The 16,138-nt window shown below is 42.9% G+C and overlaps 1 protein-coding gene across 5 annotated transcripts in view; it reads left to right on the forward strand.

The window, feature by feature from the left end:
- Positions 1–16,138, forward strand: part of flncb (filamin C, gamma b (actin binding protein 280)) — an 86,799-nt gene that overhangs the window by 23,224 nt on the left and 47,437 nt on the right. For all 5 annotated transcript variants that reach the window (XM_072673021.1, XM_072673025.1, XM_072673022.1 and 2 more), the window contains exons 2-3: positions 8,435–8,683; positions 15,268–15,365. In XM_072673021.1, the coding sequence (XP_072529122.1) occupies positions 8,435–8,683; positions 15,268–15,365 (347 nt within the window). The remainder of the gene's footprint in view (positions 1–8,434; positions 8,684–15,267; positions 15,366–16,138) is intronic.

The following is a 16,138-nucleotide window of genomic DNA, read 5'->3' on the forward strand; positions in this document are numbered from 1 at the left end:
GCCATTGTCTCTGCCTCCTCCATGAACACGGTGACCGTTCCAGCTTCTCCAGGCCTGCGGGAACTGTATTGTTTGTTTGGTTTCTCCAAGCAACACACGACTGTCACCCAGAGCATCTCATAAACACACTAGAGGAACAAACCCTCACTATTGAATTAAAGCTGACTGGCCTTAGCCCAAAGCCAGACTTCCTCCTGCTACTTGCTCTTTGAAAGAGAGAGAGGGATGGCCAGAGACAGAGAAGTAGAGAACTGTGCACCCTGCTGGAGGCTGACGATTACGATTACACCTTAGTCCGAAATCCGGCTTTGATTCTTTTCGCAAAGTCAATGTTAAGAGGAAGAGCACAGCTAAACTTTAAACCACCAGCTGCTTAAGCCCAATCCAGATCCACTGCTGATCTGCACATTATTTCCAGTCGGCAGCAGTGAGGAGCGTTACTAGAAGACGGCGTCTTCAGTCTGCAGTGGCAAACTATTGCACGGTTTACCATAAACACCTAATATCAGTGGGTCTTCTGCTTTGACTGTGTTTGTGCTGCGTTTCCTCCAGATGTTTCTCAATTTCCTGCCATTTTTGCTAAACCATTTATACATGAATTATGAATTACGGCAGATTAGAAATGGAAATATCACAGAAATGCTTCTGAATAGTGTATTGAAAGCTGAGAGGAATAGGCTAATAACACTCATTATAGAAAACCAATCCTAAGTGCATAATTGAGTTTAATAGATAGTCATTTCACATCACTACTTGCCAATTACAAAAAAAAAATTACAAATTCAGCTCATCAGCTCAGTGTACCACAATACACACACATCAATGAACTGCTTTGAACGAGGTGCTGAATGATCAGGGTGATTCTTCATATGCTATTGCCATTAAACATGTAACACATTTACAAATGAACTAAATATAACTTAATATTTATCAAATAAAGAGATTGTACTCATTTGTGAGCTGTATCAAATCCTGGAGAACGTTATTTGAGTATTTGCCAAAAAACAAACACACTCCTTCAATCAGCGCTCCTTTAGAAGCACCCCCCCCCCACACACCATTGTAGGCATCATTGTAGGTTAGCAAATATTTGCTACATGTCCTGCTGCTGAGCAAACCAGTTGGGATACTCAGTGTTACCCCCCTGTTGAGCAGGAATAGAGCACCATCCTCATCCTCTGTCATGCAGTTACTGTTCAGAGGTCTCTCCACCATGCAGAGGCCTCACCAATGCTTACACGTGTCTTCATCCTTGCCCCACCCCTTCCCCTGTCCTGTGAACGAGCACGACTGCTCCCTGCTGCTAATTGGCTGGAACAGTGTTGTGTGGCTTGTTTCCAATTTACAGAGCCAGAGCTGAGTACGAACACAGGACCTTTTCCATTATGCAAACAGACCGGAGAGCTAGCAAAGGGTAAGGAAACGTGCTGAGTGTATTAAATCGTATACAGCACCTTTAATAAAAAACAAAGATTGAACTGGGTCGGTATTGGCTGATACTCAGCGCTAAGGAACTCAGATTGAATCAGGGGCCAAATATTGAATGTGGACATCGCTAGTAGTTACCATACACTGTTTGATGTTGTTATTTATAGGCTCTCTTTGCTTAATCTAAACCAAATGAATAAATAAAGTCTTTTCTTTTATAATAAATGCAGTTCATCAATCATCTAGAGGTACTGACAACACCCAACAATGCTTCAACACATATAGTGCTGTAACCGAACACAGTAATGCTGGGAAATGTAATATAAAGCTAATAGCCTTCATGTGTGCATCCTGGCCACACAGCACCAGTCTTGGATTGAAAAAATGAAAAAGGCTAATAAAAATCTGCACAAACATCCCTGACCATCAGCCAACTTGGCTGTGAAGAAATCAGAACCAGCTATAAAACTTCATGATCTGTGCATCCCTGCAATAATGCTAACATTATTACTATCGCCTACACTTGTTGTGTGCAGCAGGCCATGCTGTATGAGACCAGGGCGGAATTTTGAAGGAATGTCATAAAGGCTACTGGCATCTTCCAACGTCTATGACGGCTCCATCAGTCCACGGTGCCTTGAATGTGTTTCAAGAGAGAAAATAATAAAGAGGTGATTCCAGTAAAACCTGCTGATTGGCTGTATGGGTAAGATGTGCTGCTGGATTGCTGTGTGGATATAAGTCTACTGTAGACTGGGCTTGGTTCTGTGCTGCAGTGATGTAACTGTAATCAGTCTCAGCTCTGCAAACAAAGAGCCTCTTCATCACACTCTGGATGAGAAGCTGGATGAGAGGTTTTTGTGCTGTCCTAAGCAAGAGGAGCAGATCCATCCCATCCATCGGATATGTCTTGGATGTGTCTTGAATGTGTATTGTGGTCTAGGGCCTGTTTTCAATAGGTGTCATGGGAGGGTTGTGTAAGTGTGTTTGTCTTTCTGCCTGTGTGTGTGTGTGTGTGTGTGGATATTTTGCCACTTGCAACCGACTAACATTGTTTCCCAGCAACAGGTGTTGGATGTAACATCTGTGTAATGCTGTTTGTAGTAATGTAGAACAGCTGTGTTGTGTGACAGTGTTTTTCATCTCACCTTGTTGACCTTGAAGGCCTAAAAAAAGTAGTCCTGCTCTGTATGAGACATATAACTCTGACATATAAGGTCCATAACAAGCAGCCCGAACCTTCAGAATCTCCTCAGCTGACCTCTCCATGCTCATCTCTCAAATGTGTCATGACTACTGTTGCGAGGCTGGACTAGCTTCACAGAAGTGCTGTACAATGTGCACATTGCTTTTTCATCAGAATGTGTCAGTAAAGAGTGTGTCGCTAATGTCAAATGATGTTTACTGTATATGTGGGTGAAGTGGCACAATGGACCCTGGTGTGATTGCTCTGTTAAACCTTATTTAGACAGGATTACATTTACAGGGGAATTCTGTCTTTCACAGAATCTAGTCTATGATTTTATTCCCGTCCAGATCGGCCATGACTGTGTTTGTCCCTTGTCCAGAAAAATTCCCCTAAATGTGGTGATGGTCTGATCATTTTAGTCTCCCGTCAATGTCTTTCCAGGTAGATGTCGGCTTGAATTGGTAAAAAAAGGTTGTTGGCCACTGCTTCAGACTTCAGAACGCCAATCCTGTGATCATGAGATGCTTTTATTACTTAGAAGACCGTCTGATAAGCTAATCCAGTCAGAGTAGAGCTTTAGTGTGAATAATAGTATCATAGCATAGAGTACGCCCAGTAGCTTGATATTAGTACTAGCATAGTGTAGTACAGGTCAAAGGCATAGCATTAACACTAGCATAGCATAGTACAGGTCAAATGCATAGCATCAATACTATCACAGTATAGATAAGGTCGGTAGCTTAGCATTAGTACTAGCATTGCAAATTACAGGTCAAAGGTGAGGCATAAATACTATCATAGTATAGAGCAGGTCAGCAGCTTAGCATTAGTACTGGCATAGCATAATACATGCTGATAGCTTAGCAGTACTGTTAACATTGCATAAGTAAATGTGCAAGATCTACAGATGCAAGTTGTATCACTGAGGAGACAGGAGAGGTCAGTAGCTTAGCATTAGTACTAGCGTAGCATAGTACAGGTCAAAGGTGAGGCTTAAACACTAATAGTGTAGAGCAGGTCAGTTGCTTAGCATTAGTACTAGCGTAGCATAGTACAGGTCAAAGGTGAGGCATGAACTCTATAATAGTGTAGAGCAGGTCAGTTGCTTAGCAATAGTACTAGCGTAGCATAGTACAGGTCAAAGGTGAGGCATAAACTCTATAATAGTGTAGAGCAGGTCAGTTGCTTAGCAATAGTACTAGCGTAGCATAGTACAGGTCAAAGGTGAGGCATAAACTCTATAATAGTGTAGAGCAGGTCAGTTGCTTAGCAATAGTACTAGCGTAGCATAGTACAGGTCAAAGGTGAGGCATAAACTCTATAATAGTGTAGAGCAGGTCAGTTGCTTAGCAATAGTACTAGCGTAGCATAGTACAGGTCAAAGGCATAGCATCAATACTATCATAGTATAAATAAGGTCAGTTGCTTAGCATTAGTACTGGCATTGCATAATACATGCTGATAGCTTAGCATTACTGTTAGCATTGCATAGTAAATGTGCAAGATCTACAGATGTGAGTTTTATCACTGAGGAGACGTGAGATGAGTGCACTTTCTATTACAGTCGTCCTCCTGATAAACTAGTCCAGTCCCAGCAGGGCTTTAGTGTGGTTCTGTAGAACAAGTGGAAACGCTGCATTTCCAACCCTGGTGCTCACCAAACACCAGGCCTGAGACTCCTCGAGCAGGTTGGTCTTGGTCCGCTTTCAAACAGACGTTGGTGAGGTTTAGTTGAAGTAAGAATGTAACACGGACCAAAGAAATGTCATTTTCTGCTTGGGTCTGGACCAAGGGAATTTAGCCGAACCCGTAAACGCCCCCTCAGCGCAGTGTTTTTCTCCTGTAATGGAGCTAATGTTAACATAGTCTTGTAAGCCAGAATTCTGCCTATCGTCAGAGACTCTGGTGCTTTTCACCACTTAACATAGCTTGCTTTAAAAGGAGGAGAGCAAAACCAATCTAAGCCTGCTGTTTTGGGGAGCTGCTCCTTGAGGAGGACGGCAAAATGTACATTTTCAAAAACATTGATATATCTTGCTCAGGAGACCCCATTTCCATCACAATGTCCCGTACAAGCAGTTTTGCACTACGTCTGACTAGAATTTCGTTAAGGGCATAGCCTAGTACAGGACAATAGCACAGCATTATTACTAGCATAGCATAGTACAGCACAGGTCAGAGGCACAGCGTTAATACTATCATAGTGTAGAGCAGGTCAGTAGCTTAGCACTAGTACTAGCATAGCATAAAATCGTTTAAAGGCATAGCATTGTTATTATTAGCATAGCATAGTACACATCAAAGGCATTGCATCAATACTAGCATAGCGTAGTGCTGATCGATAGCTAGCATTGTGTAGTACGGGTTCATAGCCTAGCATTAATATTAGCATTGAGTAGAATAGCATTTTGAACAGTGAATCTAAACTCTAATCTAAATTCATTAGGTTGAACGGTGGTCAGTAGCCTAGCATTAGCCTAGTAGTGGTAGCATTAGTACTAGCACAGTGTAGTATTGGATCAAGACAAGACACAGATAGACTTTGGCATCCGCCTTTAACCCATCCATGCAGTGAATACACACACACACACACACACACACTAGTGATTGAACACACACAGTGACAGTGAGCAGTGGGCAGCCAGGGACAACCAGGGAGCAGAGAGGGCCAACAGTGGGCCCAACAGCTGCAGTTTTCCGAGCCTGGGTATCGAACCCACAACCCTCAATAGCCCTCGATTGATCTAACCGCTGAGCCATCCAGTGCATAGCAATAATATTAGCATTGTGTAGTGCAGGTCGCTAGCATAGCATCTAATCTCCAGTGTAAACGCATGGGGTTTTGTCAAAGTTCCATGTTCTGTGTTCTTCATAACAGCAGCCATAAAAGAGCACATTTGTGGGTCAAGCAAGGCCAGCTCTCATTTCCTCAGAGCACAGGGTAACGACAGTACGTATACACTGCATACACCAAAAACATAAACGATTCACCAATCTGAGATCAACTAGTGAAATAATGGAAATATTAGGGCCATGCATTGTGCAGGAGAGAGAGAGCAGAGCAGAGAGCAAGCGAGAAGGAAAAGGAGCGAGAGACAGAGAGATGCTTTGTCTGCTTTGGCTGGAATATTAGACTGGAGTGATCTGAGCACATTGAATTTGCTCTTGGAGAGCACGCCGCAGTGTTCAGTTTAGACATCTCCACTGGGGGCTCAAGTGAAGTCTGGTTTAGATTCCTGTATGTGTGTGTGAGTGTGTTTTATTTAAACTGACCTCATTCCGCGGAGCCAGGGTTAAATGACATCACCCCCTGGGCTCTGCTCCGAAGTTCAGTAGTGTCCATCTTGATTCATGTTCCTCTCTGGAGTCCAAAGTTTTACGCTGACGGCCTAACCGCAACGCAGGACAGCATGGCACGCTAGCGAGTCACCACTAAGCGCGTTTACCACATTTCTGTGTTCGAGCTTTGTATGCGGTCGTGTATGCGTAATGCAAGTGTACATTGTTGAAATAGAAACCATGAACGAGACGAGAGCTCTTCTACTTTGCTGCGGCGAGGCTGGACAAGCTTTACAGAAAACTATTCAACTTAATGAGAAACCGTAGCCCGCAGATCCGTTTTTCTCAAAGTATCAACATTAGCAGTACGTTATTTGCTTCAGACATATTTACTTTGCCTTTTCTTATTCAGTAATCGTGCATTACTGGGATATGTGAGCACTGTAGAGTTTCATTTCAACTGCATTGTGATATTTCACTTATGCAGTTATGCAGTAACAAAATATCCAATATTCAAATTCCAGCAGGCTGTGGAATTCGAGCAATGATTGATTGGTACAAATGGGCCCAAAATGTGCCAAGAGAACATTCCCCACACTATTACATAAAGTCTGACCCTTCCATCTGTGTGCCTCTGCAGAAATCGAGATTCATCAGACCAGGCTTTAACTGTCTGATGTTGGTGAGCCTGCGCCCTCTGCAGCCTCAGCTTTCTGTTCTGGACTGACAGCAGTGAAATCAGTGAAACCCAAGAGGTCTTTTGCTTTTGGCACACATATACCTCAAGGTTGGACGTGTGTTGTGCATTTTGAGATGCTTTGCTTTATGCTTGGCACAGAGTGGTTATCTGAGTTACTGTAGCGTTTGTGTTAGTTTGGCCATTCTGAGTACTCTCTAGAAACTACTGTGCTAAAAATCCCAGCAGGTCAGCAGTTCTAGAAAAATACTCAAATCAACCCTCAACACTCAAAATCCTTGCGATCCACCCCATTTTACACCCATTCTTGTGGTTGATATGCGCATTACCTGATGCTGCTAGTGGTTTCCTGCAGATATGAACTGTGTGGCACTGCTGCCACATGATTGGCTGATTAGATAATGAATGAGTGAGGTCTTCCTCACTCTGCCAGTGTATATTGGTTCATCCATCTCATCCAGCCATAAACACATGCTGTATATATATATATATATATATTTCTAATTATACCCCTAAAATTCAACCCAATCGATAGCCAGTTATTCGATCCCCTTTTAAATACCAACCCCTGTAAACTCTAGGAGGGTGAAGTCTAGCACATGTCTCCCTTGACACATGTGAAGCCAGCAACTGCCTGCGGAGGAAAGCACAGCTCCCAAGCTCTGATACAACAGCTAACAGACGCCTGTTCTAACTAACATCACACCAGGAGTGATGTGGAGAGGAAGTGCTATCAACCTACTCCTGAAAGAGCAAGGCCAGCTGTTTGATGGTGGATGTTAGATGTTGATGAAAAGCACCAGGACCCAGGATTTAAACCAGTGACCAGCGAAAAACCTTGCACACTGCATCTCGTTAGGTTGGATGGAGTTTTGCCACCCTTCTGCAAATCTCATCCTGCTTAACAACAGTTGTTCCAACAGAGCGGCGATGTGGGCGAAGCGCGGAGAGGTCAATTATCTGTTCATTTGGTTGATTAATGACTGAAGACTGGTGGTAAATGTAGAAATCAACCTCAGGATGAGTGCAGGGACAAGGCCAGAACATTGCACAACGGAAAAGCTGCACACATGCCAGCAATAACCCACAGCCCGATTCCCTCACTGATGGATCCAGATGTTACAAACGTTGAGCCCTGCAAAACGTATCAACACAGCAGGCAAGATACATGCGAAGCAAGCAGTAAAAGTCTCAGAATAGATCATATGATGATGATCATGACCAGAAGAAACTCACTCGTACAGACACACACACACACAAACACTGTACACACACTAGCAGTGTGGAATTAGAGCAAGACAAACACAGATGTTGTAGTTATCTCAGGAGGAGCCGAGCAGGGATGCGTCTCATTAGAACAGCGCCCTGTGCCATGCTGTTGTTTGGTGGGCCGTTTGGTTCTTGTAGAGGAAAGAAGCCTCTGCAGCTTTTGGGTGTTTTGGAGTGTTTGTTCAGGTGTACTGCCCAGGTGATGAACACTGGACGTGAACAATACAGCATCACGAAATACAGAGATATTCCTGGCTAGCTGTGGAAAGATGCTATGGAAGTACTGTGTCCTATAATATGGATTTTTTTTTTACTGGGGTTATTCTATATTTTTAGACTAAACACTGTATGTCCAAATGTTTGTGGACACCCCTGCACCCATGGCTGACACAGATGAGATAAATGCTTTTTAATAAATGTGCCTCTGCAAAGCACTGTATGCAAAAACAATAGTTTCTGCTTTTCTTTGGCTATCATTGGTCATGCGTAGGTTATTACTGAAAGATGTTTAGAGGAAAAGAAACCCTGAATTCTCTTGATTGCATCTCTTCTTTGTCCTTCTTGGTCTGCAGACAGTAAAGCCATAGTAGACGGCAACCTGAAGCTGATCCTGGGGCTGATATGGACGCTCATCCTGCACTATTCCATCTCCATGCCCATGTGGGAGGACGAAGATGACGAAGATGCCAAAAAGCTCACCCCCAAGCAGCGCCTTCTGGGCTGGATCCAGAACAAGGTTCCCCAGCTGCCCATCAACAACTTCCACCGGGACTGGAGGGACGGCAAGGCGCTGGGCGCCCTGGTGGACAACTGCGCACCTGGTGAGTAAGTCAAAGTAACAAGTTCCAGTAAAAGGCTGTGTAGGAAGGGTGCTGATAGCAGGGCAGATCTTATTGCTCAGTCTCATAGGCATGGTTAAAGCACATTTGGAATACTGGAACAGAAAAAGAGGGCCCACTGGGCCATTTTGGCTGCAGAACATGTGCGATTTGAACCAGGTCAGAATTTGGACCAGTTCCAAAACCAAGCACAGGTTTCTAACCCGGGTTATGTATATTGTAGTGTTTTCCCCTGGGCTAACACACCCACAACAACTTAGGAAAATACTCTTAATTTGCTCATTAGTTGCATCAGGTGTGTTGATGGAATGGGATGATGGGACAGTATTTGAAATTGTGCAGTGCTGTGGGCTACATAATGCTAAATAGCTCCCCAATATAGTTGCCCAATCATTTATTGCAATGCAGATTAGATATTTCTTTAAACAGTACATGAGTTAAGATTTTTACATTTAAATCATATTCCATACATTTTAGCTTTTAAAATTTTGGACAAATAGACATCACAAAAGTGTCACAAAAGTACCCAAGTGTGACATCGGCTTTAGGGGTGGGCAATATGACGACCATGATCATTTTGTTCAATATCTATATTATGTATCTATATCTATATATCTGTATATATTTTATGGGAAGATTATTGATATGGTCAGTGCTTAAAGAACACTGATATTTACATTTACATGTAAGGCATTTAGCAGATGCTCTTATCCAGTGCTTTACTGTTTGCGCAGAAAATACCCTTAGCTAGTTTATCGGCTATGATCCTCTAAGATACTAAATACAGAAGTGGGTATGGAGATCACAATACACTACACTACACTTTGTCCAAGTACTCTTGGAAGAGGAGGGTCTTCAGTCTGTGTTTGCAGACGGCAAGCGACTCGGACCATTCAGACACCCAGGGGAAGTTCGTTCCACCAGTTCGGTGTGATGGTGCCAGGACAGCTGGCCAACTGCAAGTTTCATTATAGAGAGTGTAATTGCTGTTTTTACTTGGTTAGAGTAAAAAAAATACTGCTTATTTGGAGACATCTGAAATCTGAAACATGACATGATATAATAAATGATAAATATTGAAGATCATAAAAATGTCTTTAAACATTGTGTATAATATTTTGATCATATCGCCTAGCCCTGATCAGCTTCCATATTGCCCAGCTGACACTGAGCAGAGTAAAACGCTAGGTTTCAATAATAAGAAGGGATGAAGGAATTCATTCTGGACGGTTCGCTTGTTTAATGATTCACTGTTTCTGCAACGCATTTACTATGAGCTAAATGGAGAACAGTGATAGAGCAGCTAAATGACTGAATTCCTTCAACACTACAACACGGCTGAGTTCACTACATATAGACTATACAGTCCACAATTTTTCGAATGCATCTGTCATCCAGTGGGAGAGCGTCTTGGTGTATAATCAGCATTTACCGCCGCTGACTACATTGTTCCTGCGTAGTTTGCAGTGCTTTTCCAGATGCTTTTAGTGGCACAGTGATGTTCCTTGTTCCTCCTAAGAAGCACTACAGAGGGAAGCGTTTGGCGGGGAGCAGATGTTCACTCACTCATTGCAGCCTGTGGCTTTGGAAAGACACTATACGGCATGTCCCCTGCCAGCATGAGTGCATGTTTACCTGCCCATGACCAGTTAGGTGTTAGCAGGCTATTTCTTTCAACATCTCCAGGTGTTGAGTGATCTCACACACTTCTGCATACATTATTGAATTTCAGTCTAGGTTCTGATGACAAAGATAAAGTAGAAAAAGGAGTTCCATGGTAAGCTGACATGATAGGGATGTCAGCGTATCTGAGCAAACACTCGTCTGTAGTCCAAAAGCGGAAATTCTGCTTTACAGAAATATGTAAACACATTTTCCCAGTAAGAGCACATAAAAACTGTACTGACCAGGTCATTCCCTGATCGAGCAAATGACCACAAACCCGTCTACATATACAGTAGAGAGTTCAAATGACTTTGAAATTGTTAAACTTGTTGTTTGTCCAGGAATTACCCCCAAAAGGCCAGAGCCAGCACTGAGAAAACTGATCTGCACTGATCTGATCCAAAAACTACTTTAGTATTGTGTAAAAGTTCTTATTAGGGATGGCATGATGCCACTTTTTCATGTCTGATACTGATGAGTGTCTGCCAATACTGATAGCAATCCAATACCATCTTTTTCCCTCTCTCAACCCTTACACTCCTAAGCCAATTCCAACTAATTTATAAGGGACAGTCATTCTTGCCGCGTTTCTCATCACCTGGTCCTGGAGGCACCTTGCCCTGCACATTTTAGTGCTTTCTCTGCCCCCAAAACATCTGATTGAACTAATCAGCTCATTAACAAGTCCTTTTAGAGTTGCAATGGGTGTGTTAAAGCAGGGAGTCCACTTCAATATACAGGGTGCCTCCTGAACCAGGTGTTGAGAAACTCTGGCTTAGAATCGCCAGTTTGGGGCTTTAGGAATTGGCCTGTATCACAGCCCTGCTTTGGTTAGCTAGGCTAGACTTTCTATTAAAGGAGGTTTTTGAGTAAATTTCCCTGAATTCTTGAGTAAAGGAGGTGTACACTCAGGACAGTACAAGTCCATCAGAATGTTTTTGAGTGCACTGTAGTGCGATCCTAAGGAGGCCGTGTAGCAGATAGAGATCATTCCAGGAAACCTTGAGTGAGAAAAGGAAGACAGCACCAGGCCAGTGCAGTAATTCATACATCAGATCACACTGGGTCAGTTAAGGACAAAATAAGTGAAAAAGCATGAACGAGGTGAGGAAAGGTCAGGTGCATGCACATGTGTGAGTGTATGTGTGTGGCCTATCTTTAATTATTAGCAGCTGCCAAATGTCCCCAAGATGATAGGACACTTCATTTTTCAGAGGGAAAATGCAGCATTTGGGTGCACCTGGTACCATAAAGTGACGTCATGTTTCTTGGCTATTACATGCATGCAAAGCAATCATCAGACCTCCCACAAGATGGCTGTGTGTATCATTATGGATCCACTACCATGTATTTGCACTTTGGCTTTCTCCAAACTTTTGTGCTTGTTACGCCAGGTGCCGTGTCTCTGTGCCTAGTCCTTGGATCATGCAAGTCCATTCTTAGTGCCATAAATTCCTGGGTCGCAGATGTGCTTATTTAGTTCTGTGCTCATTTCCGAGGCCATATTTTATTAGTGTTTAGCATCTGTGCTCTTAAATTTGTCTATCTCTGCCAATATGCCTCAATGTGCAACCACTGTTCCACTTTGCTTTCGCTGTTTGTCCATATTTGGCGTGCCCACGACTGTTCTCTTTATTGTGTGCAGATTTTATACCAGTTTTTATACCATTTTGCACCTTTTATACCCTTTAATATCAATATTTAAACCACTTGCCATTTTAACTGCACCACTTGGCCTCTTTAGAACACTTGTTCAGTTGCCATGTAAGCTCACATTGGTGGACCTCTTTTATAGCTGACAAATATAACTGACTGCAGTTCAGCCCTAATTTGACTCACCTGTGTGAGTCCCTGCTTTTTGCAATTTCAAGGACTTTTTAAAAGATGTTTACATTATTTTGTCCAGGTTTTGTCTATATCCTACAGATGCATCATTTCTTCATGGAGCAGTTGGCCAGCTGTGGTATTTAGAGAGATGGAATGAGCTTTTTTGTCAGGTTTAATAGCAAGCCTTGTGTTGCGCTGGCTCCAGCCTGGATCTCACCAGACAGCTGCCCAGCATCTGGTTCCTTCCTCTGGTGGAAAAGCATCTTACGTCTAGCCCGTGGCATGGGACTCATCATTTCTTTGGTCAGGCTCTCTATAGTTCAGATCTGGCTCCAACACAAGCTTTGATCACAATGGCAGCGATTGGATGAAGGGATAAAAAGGAGGAGAACAGGACAAAGACGAGTATTGCTGCCTGATTCTGTAACGAATCTTGGATCCTTTGTACACAGATGCTTCAGAACTACTCTTGCTGTGAAGACTTTTAGGTTCAAGATTGTTTTAGTGATGAAAGTTTGATTTCAGGTTTATAATTTCCTGATCATTTTGGTATATGCTTCATTTATATATTTCATAAAAGCTGCGCTCCAAGAATGGACAGTGCTTTCATTGGTGGAGGAAAATCCAAGTCCCATCATGTAGTCAAATTAAGAACACTCTCGAGGAGGTAGGTGTATCAAAGGATGCAAACCACTATTAGCACCCAAGAAGGCCAGATGAGACTGCTAGAAAACATTGAAATCAAACATTTAAAAATCCTTCGGATTTATGGATTAGAAAAGAAAGGTGGCATATCATCTGTCAAACATGGTGGAGGCACTGTTATTGTGTGTGAATATATGGCTGCCAATGGAACTAGTTCACTGGTGTTTAATGATAATGTGCCTGCTGATAGAAGTAGCAGTCAGATGCTGCAAAACTGCTAAGACTGTACTTCACAGTGTAGATGGGTAACCAGGAACTGGAATGCTCTTAAATAGCTCAAATTCATTACATGAATTGTGTCACTGTTCATTAATGATAGACCTGACTGTAAGTGTCTGTGCATATGTGTGTGCAGATATGTTTACTAGTAAAGTCCTGGAGACCTGGAGAGGTCATGCCTCTCAATGGCAATGGCCTAATTCTCCAGCTGGGTGTAATTAGGGCCCTCAGCAGCAGGGGGTTGGATTTAAGAATGGTGTTGGGTGGAAGTAGGCTATAAAGTGTGCTTTCCTCTTGCCAAATAACTTACAGCACCGAATGACACACCGCACTTCAGCTGATACGCTTAACCCATGCGACTTGCCCTGTAATTTACTGTCATCATCTGTAGACACTGCAGAAAGTGCGCTTGCTTTAGCAGCGTGTTGCCATTGTTGTGTTGTTGACTCCTGGGTTAATGGGTGCATTAGAGCATATCACATCATAGTCTCCCTAATAACACCGGAATTCAGGGAAATTTAGCTTTGCTGATTAGTGTTAGCCTTTTGACCCTACTCTGGGACTAATTAAGGGGCCCACTTACTGTGGCAGGCATGTGGGAGTTTTTAGATGATACAGGTGTTTGTACGTGTGTGTGTGTTTAACTGTGGCCTGGTTAACGAGCCGCTCCTTTATACTGTAGCAGCATGGGAAGTGTCAGAAGTGAGCGCGGCAAACATGATTAAGTGAAAACACATGCTGAATTTCCTGCCAACACACTCTGCACAGAATTCTACCAACTCGTGTGTATGTGTGCGTACATGTAGATGTGAGCGTATGAGTGTGTTTCATGTGGGAGCTTCAGGGTGAGTGGCCGAGGCAGAAGTGTATAAAGAGGCCGGAAAAGGGTTTATGCAATACCTTCGGTTTTAACCAATTGTGATTGTCTATTTGATGGCATACCGCTCTCATTGTAATGCTGCACTCGTATCACATACATGCTCTGCACTGCAGATATGGCAAGAGTATACAGCCTCAATATAAGCAGGTTTCTCGCCCTTCCCAGCACGGTGGAAAAATGCACATTAGGGGGTCGATAACAAGCATGTGGAGGCATTGGCATGGATGTTATGCAGTGCATCCACTAGAGGGCAGTTCAGAGTCAAATGTTTCTGTAAATCGCTGTAAAAGGTGTCAAAGGAAAGTTCTGCCATAACTTTCTTCTTTGTCGTGTCCATAAGACAATGGTCGTCACTTCAATTATTGCCTACACTGTCCCCACGGTTTGTAGTGGTACTGCTCCGTCACGTCCTATCCCATCACAAATACGTAGGAAATGATCAAAGAGTGCAAACGCAGCCGTATCCGTACTTAACACTGAGCATAAACGAGCCTTAATAAGTAGCCAGTTAGAAGCTTTTCTGCTTCATACGTCACTGCAATGACCAGTGGCAGCATCAGTGTTTGGAAGGTCGTCGCTCACTGCTACGTACATGCTACGAGATACGAACTCACTCATGGACTCACTCTCCTGTTTTGATCTAACATTGCTAAAAAAAACCTCCAGGTTTATCTGCATTGGCTGCAGGAGGTGAATCGTTGAGGTGAGCTAATGACAGCCTTGTGTGAGCGAGCAGCTCCAGAGGGTCAAACTGAGCACAAAGCTGGCCCTGATATGTGGGTTTGGCAGCGGCAGTGTAGTCTCGTGGTTTGAGGGTGTCTGTTTCGCTCAATCTAAACCGCCTCTCACACGCTGCCAGGATCGTTATCCAGTGTCCAGTAACCTCCCTCACACCTCTGTTTTCATACAGCCCCAGACAGTAGCTGTTTAGCCAGGTGGGAATGCAGGGGGACGGTGGAGATGAACACATGGGAAGTGTTTGCTCAGTAGATCATGTATCAAGTCAAAATACCTCGTTGAGTGTGTTTAATGGGTCGCTCGGTTCATGTTAGCTCGCTATAGCTTATTACCTGTGTTCATAGATTCATTGTGCTGACTATGGTTAACACTGACATTAAGCAGAACATGGCAGTCAAGGACAAAAATTGGAACCGTCCCTTAAGACTGTGTTGTGGAACTGGAAGGAATGGTGGCTGTCTAAATGGTTACTGTAACTATATACTGTAACTCTCTCCCTCTCTCTTTCTTTTTCTCCCTCTTACTTACTCAGGTCTGTGTCCCGACTGGGAGATGTGGGACCCAAATCAGCCAGTGGAGAACGCCAGGGAGGCCATGCAGCAGGCTGATGACTGGCTTGGAGTGCCTCAGGTGAGCAGCACTTTCCCACTTGCTTGTTCTTATTGGCTCTTCCCTTTGAATCTTCACACCTTACAGAGATTCAGTTCTTTCTCACTCTTCTTTGTTTAACACAGTACGAAGGTGAGTAGTTACAGGGGCTCTCTTACACTGCTTAGGCATAAAACAGTACTGAGTTAGTTGGGTGCAGTGCTGGGCAGTGCTGTTAAAATCTCAATTCTTCATATATATATCCATAGTTTTAGAATATTTAAATAAACATTGCTAAGCAAATGAACCCTGAATGTTTCCTGAATTAGGTGGAGCAATTAAAAAAACTGTACTGTCTGAGTACTGTCATTATTTAATAGCAAATTTTAACACCTATAGACTATTGGCAGTCGGTGTGCATACCTACTTCCAGCACTTCACACTTATTTCAAATTCAGAAATAAACAGAAAATATCATCAACATTAAACAATAACATTAAGGCCCAGGAGCAAAAAGCATGTTATATCATGGCAATTTCTCAATACACAAGACGTATAACAGTATTTTTATATGCAAAAAAATGCAATTGTACTTCTAGATTTTAGAAACTGCTATCAAATTAGATACTTTACTCTGATTGAACTAAAAACAGTGAGGTAAAAGAACAAGAACAAAGCATTTTTTGTGCATATTTATTGATAGTTTTATTTAAAACCCACAGAACTACATCCAGTTATTATTAATTATGCTTGCTGCACGACAAACTTGAAGTTTGTTCAGTGTTCTTTCAGTACTGACAATATCCGCAATAAAC

Source organism: Salminus brasiliensis, chromosome 2 (genome assembly GCF_030463535.1).
Source record: "Salminus brasiliensis chromosome 2, fSalBra1.hap2, whole genome shotgun sequence".
Taxonomy (NCBI): Eukaryota; Metazoa; Chordata; class Actinopteri; order Characiformes; family Bryconidae; genus Salminus; species Salminus brasiliensis.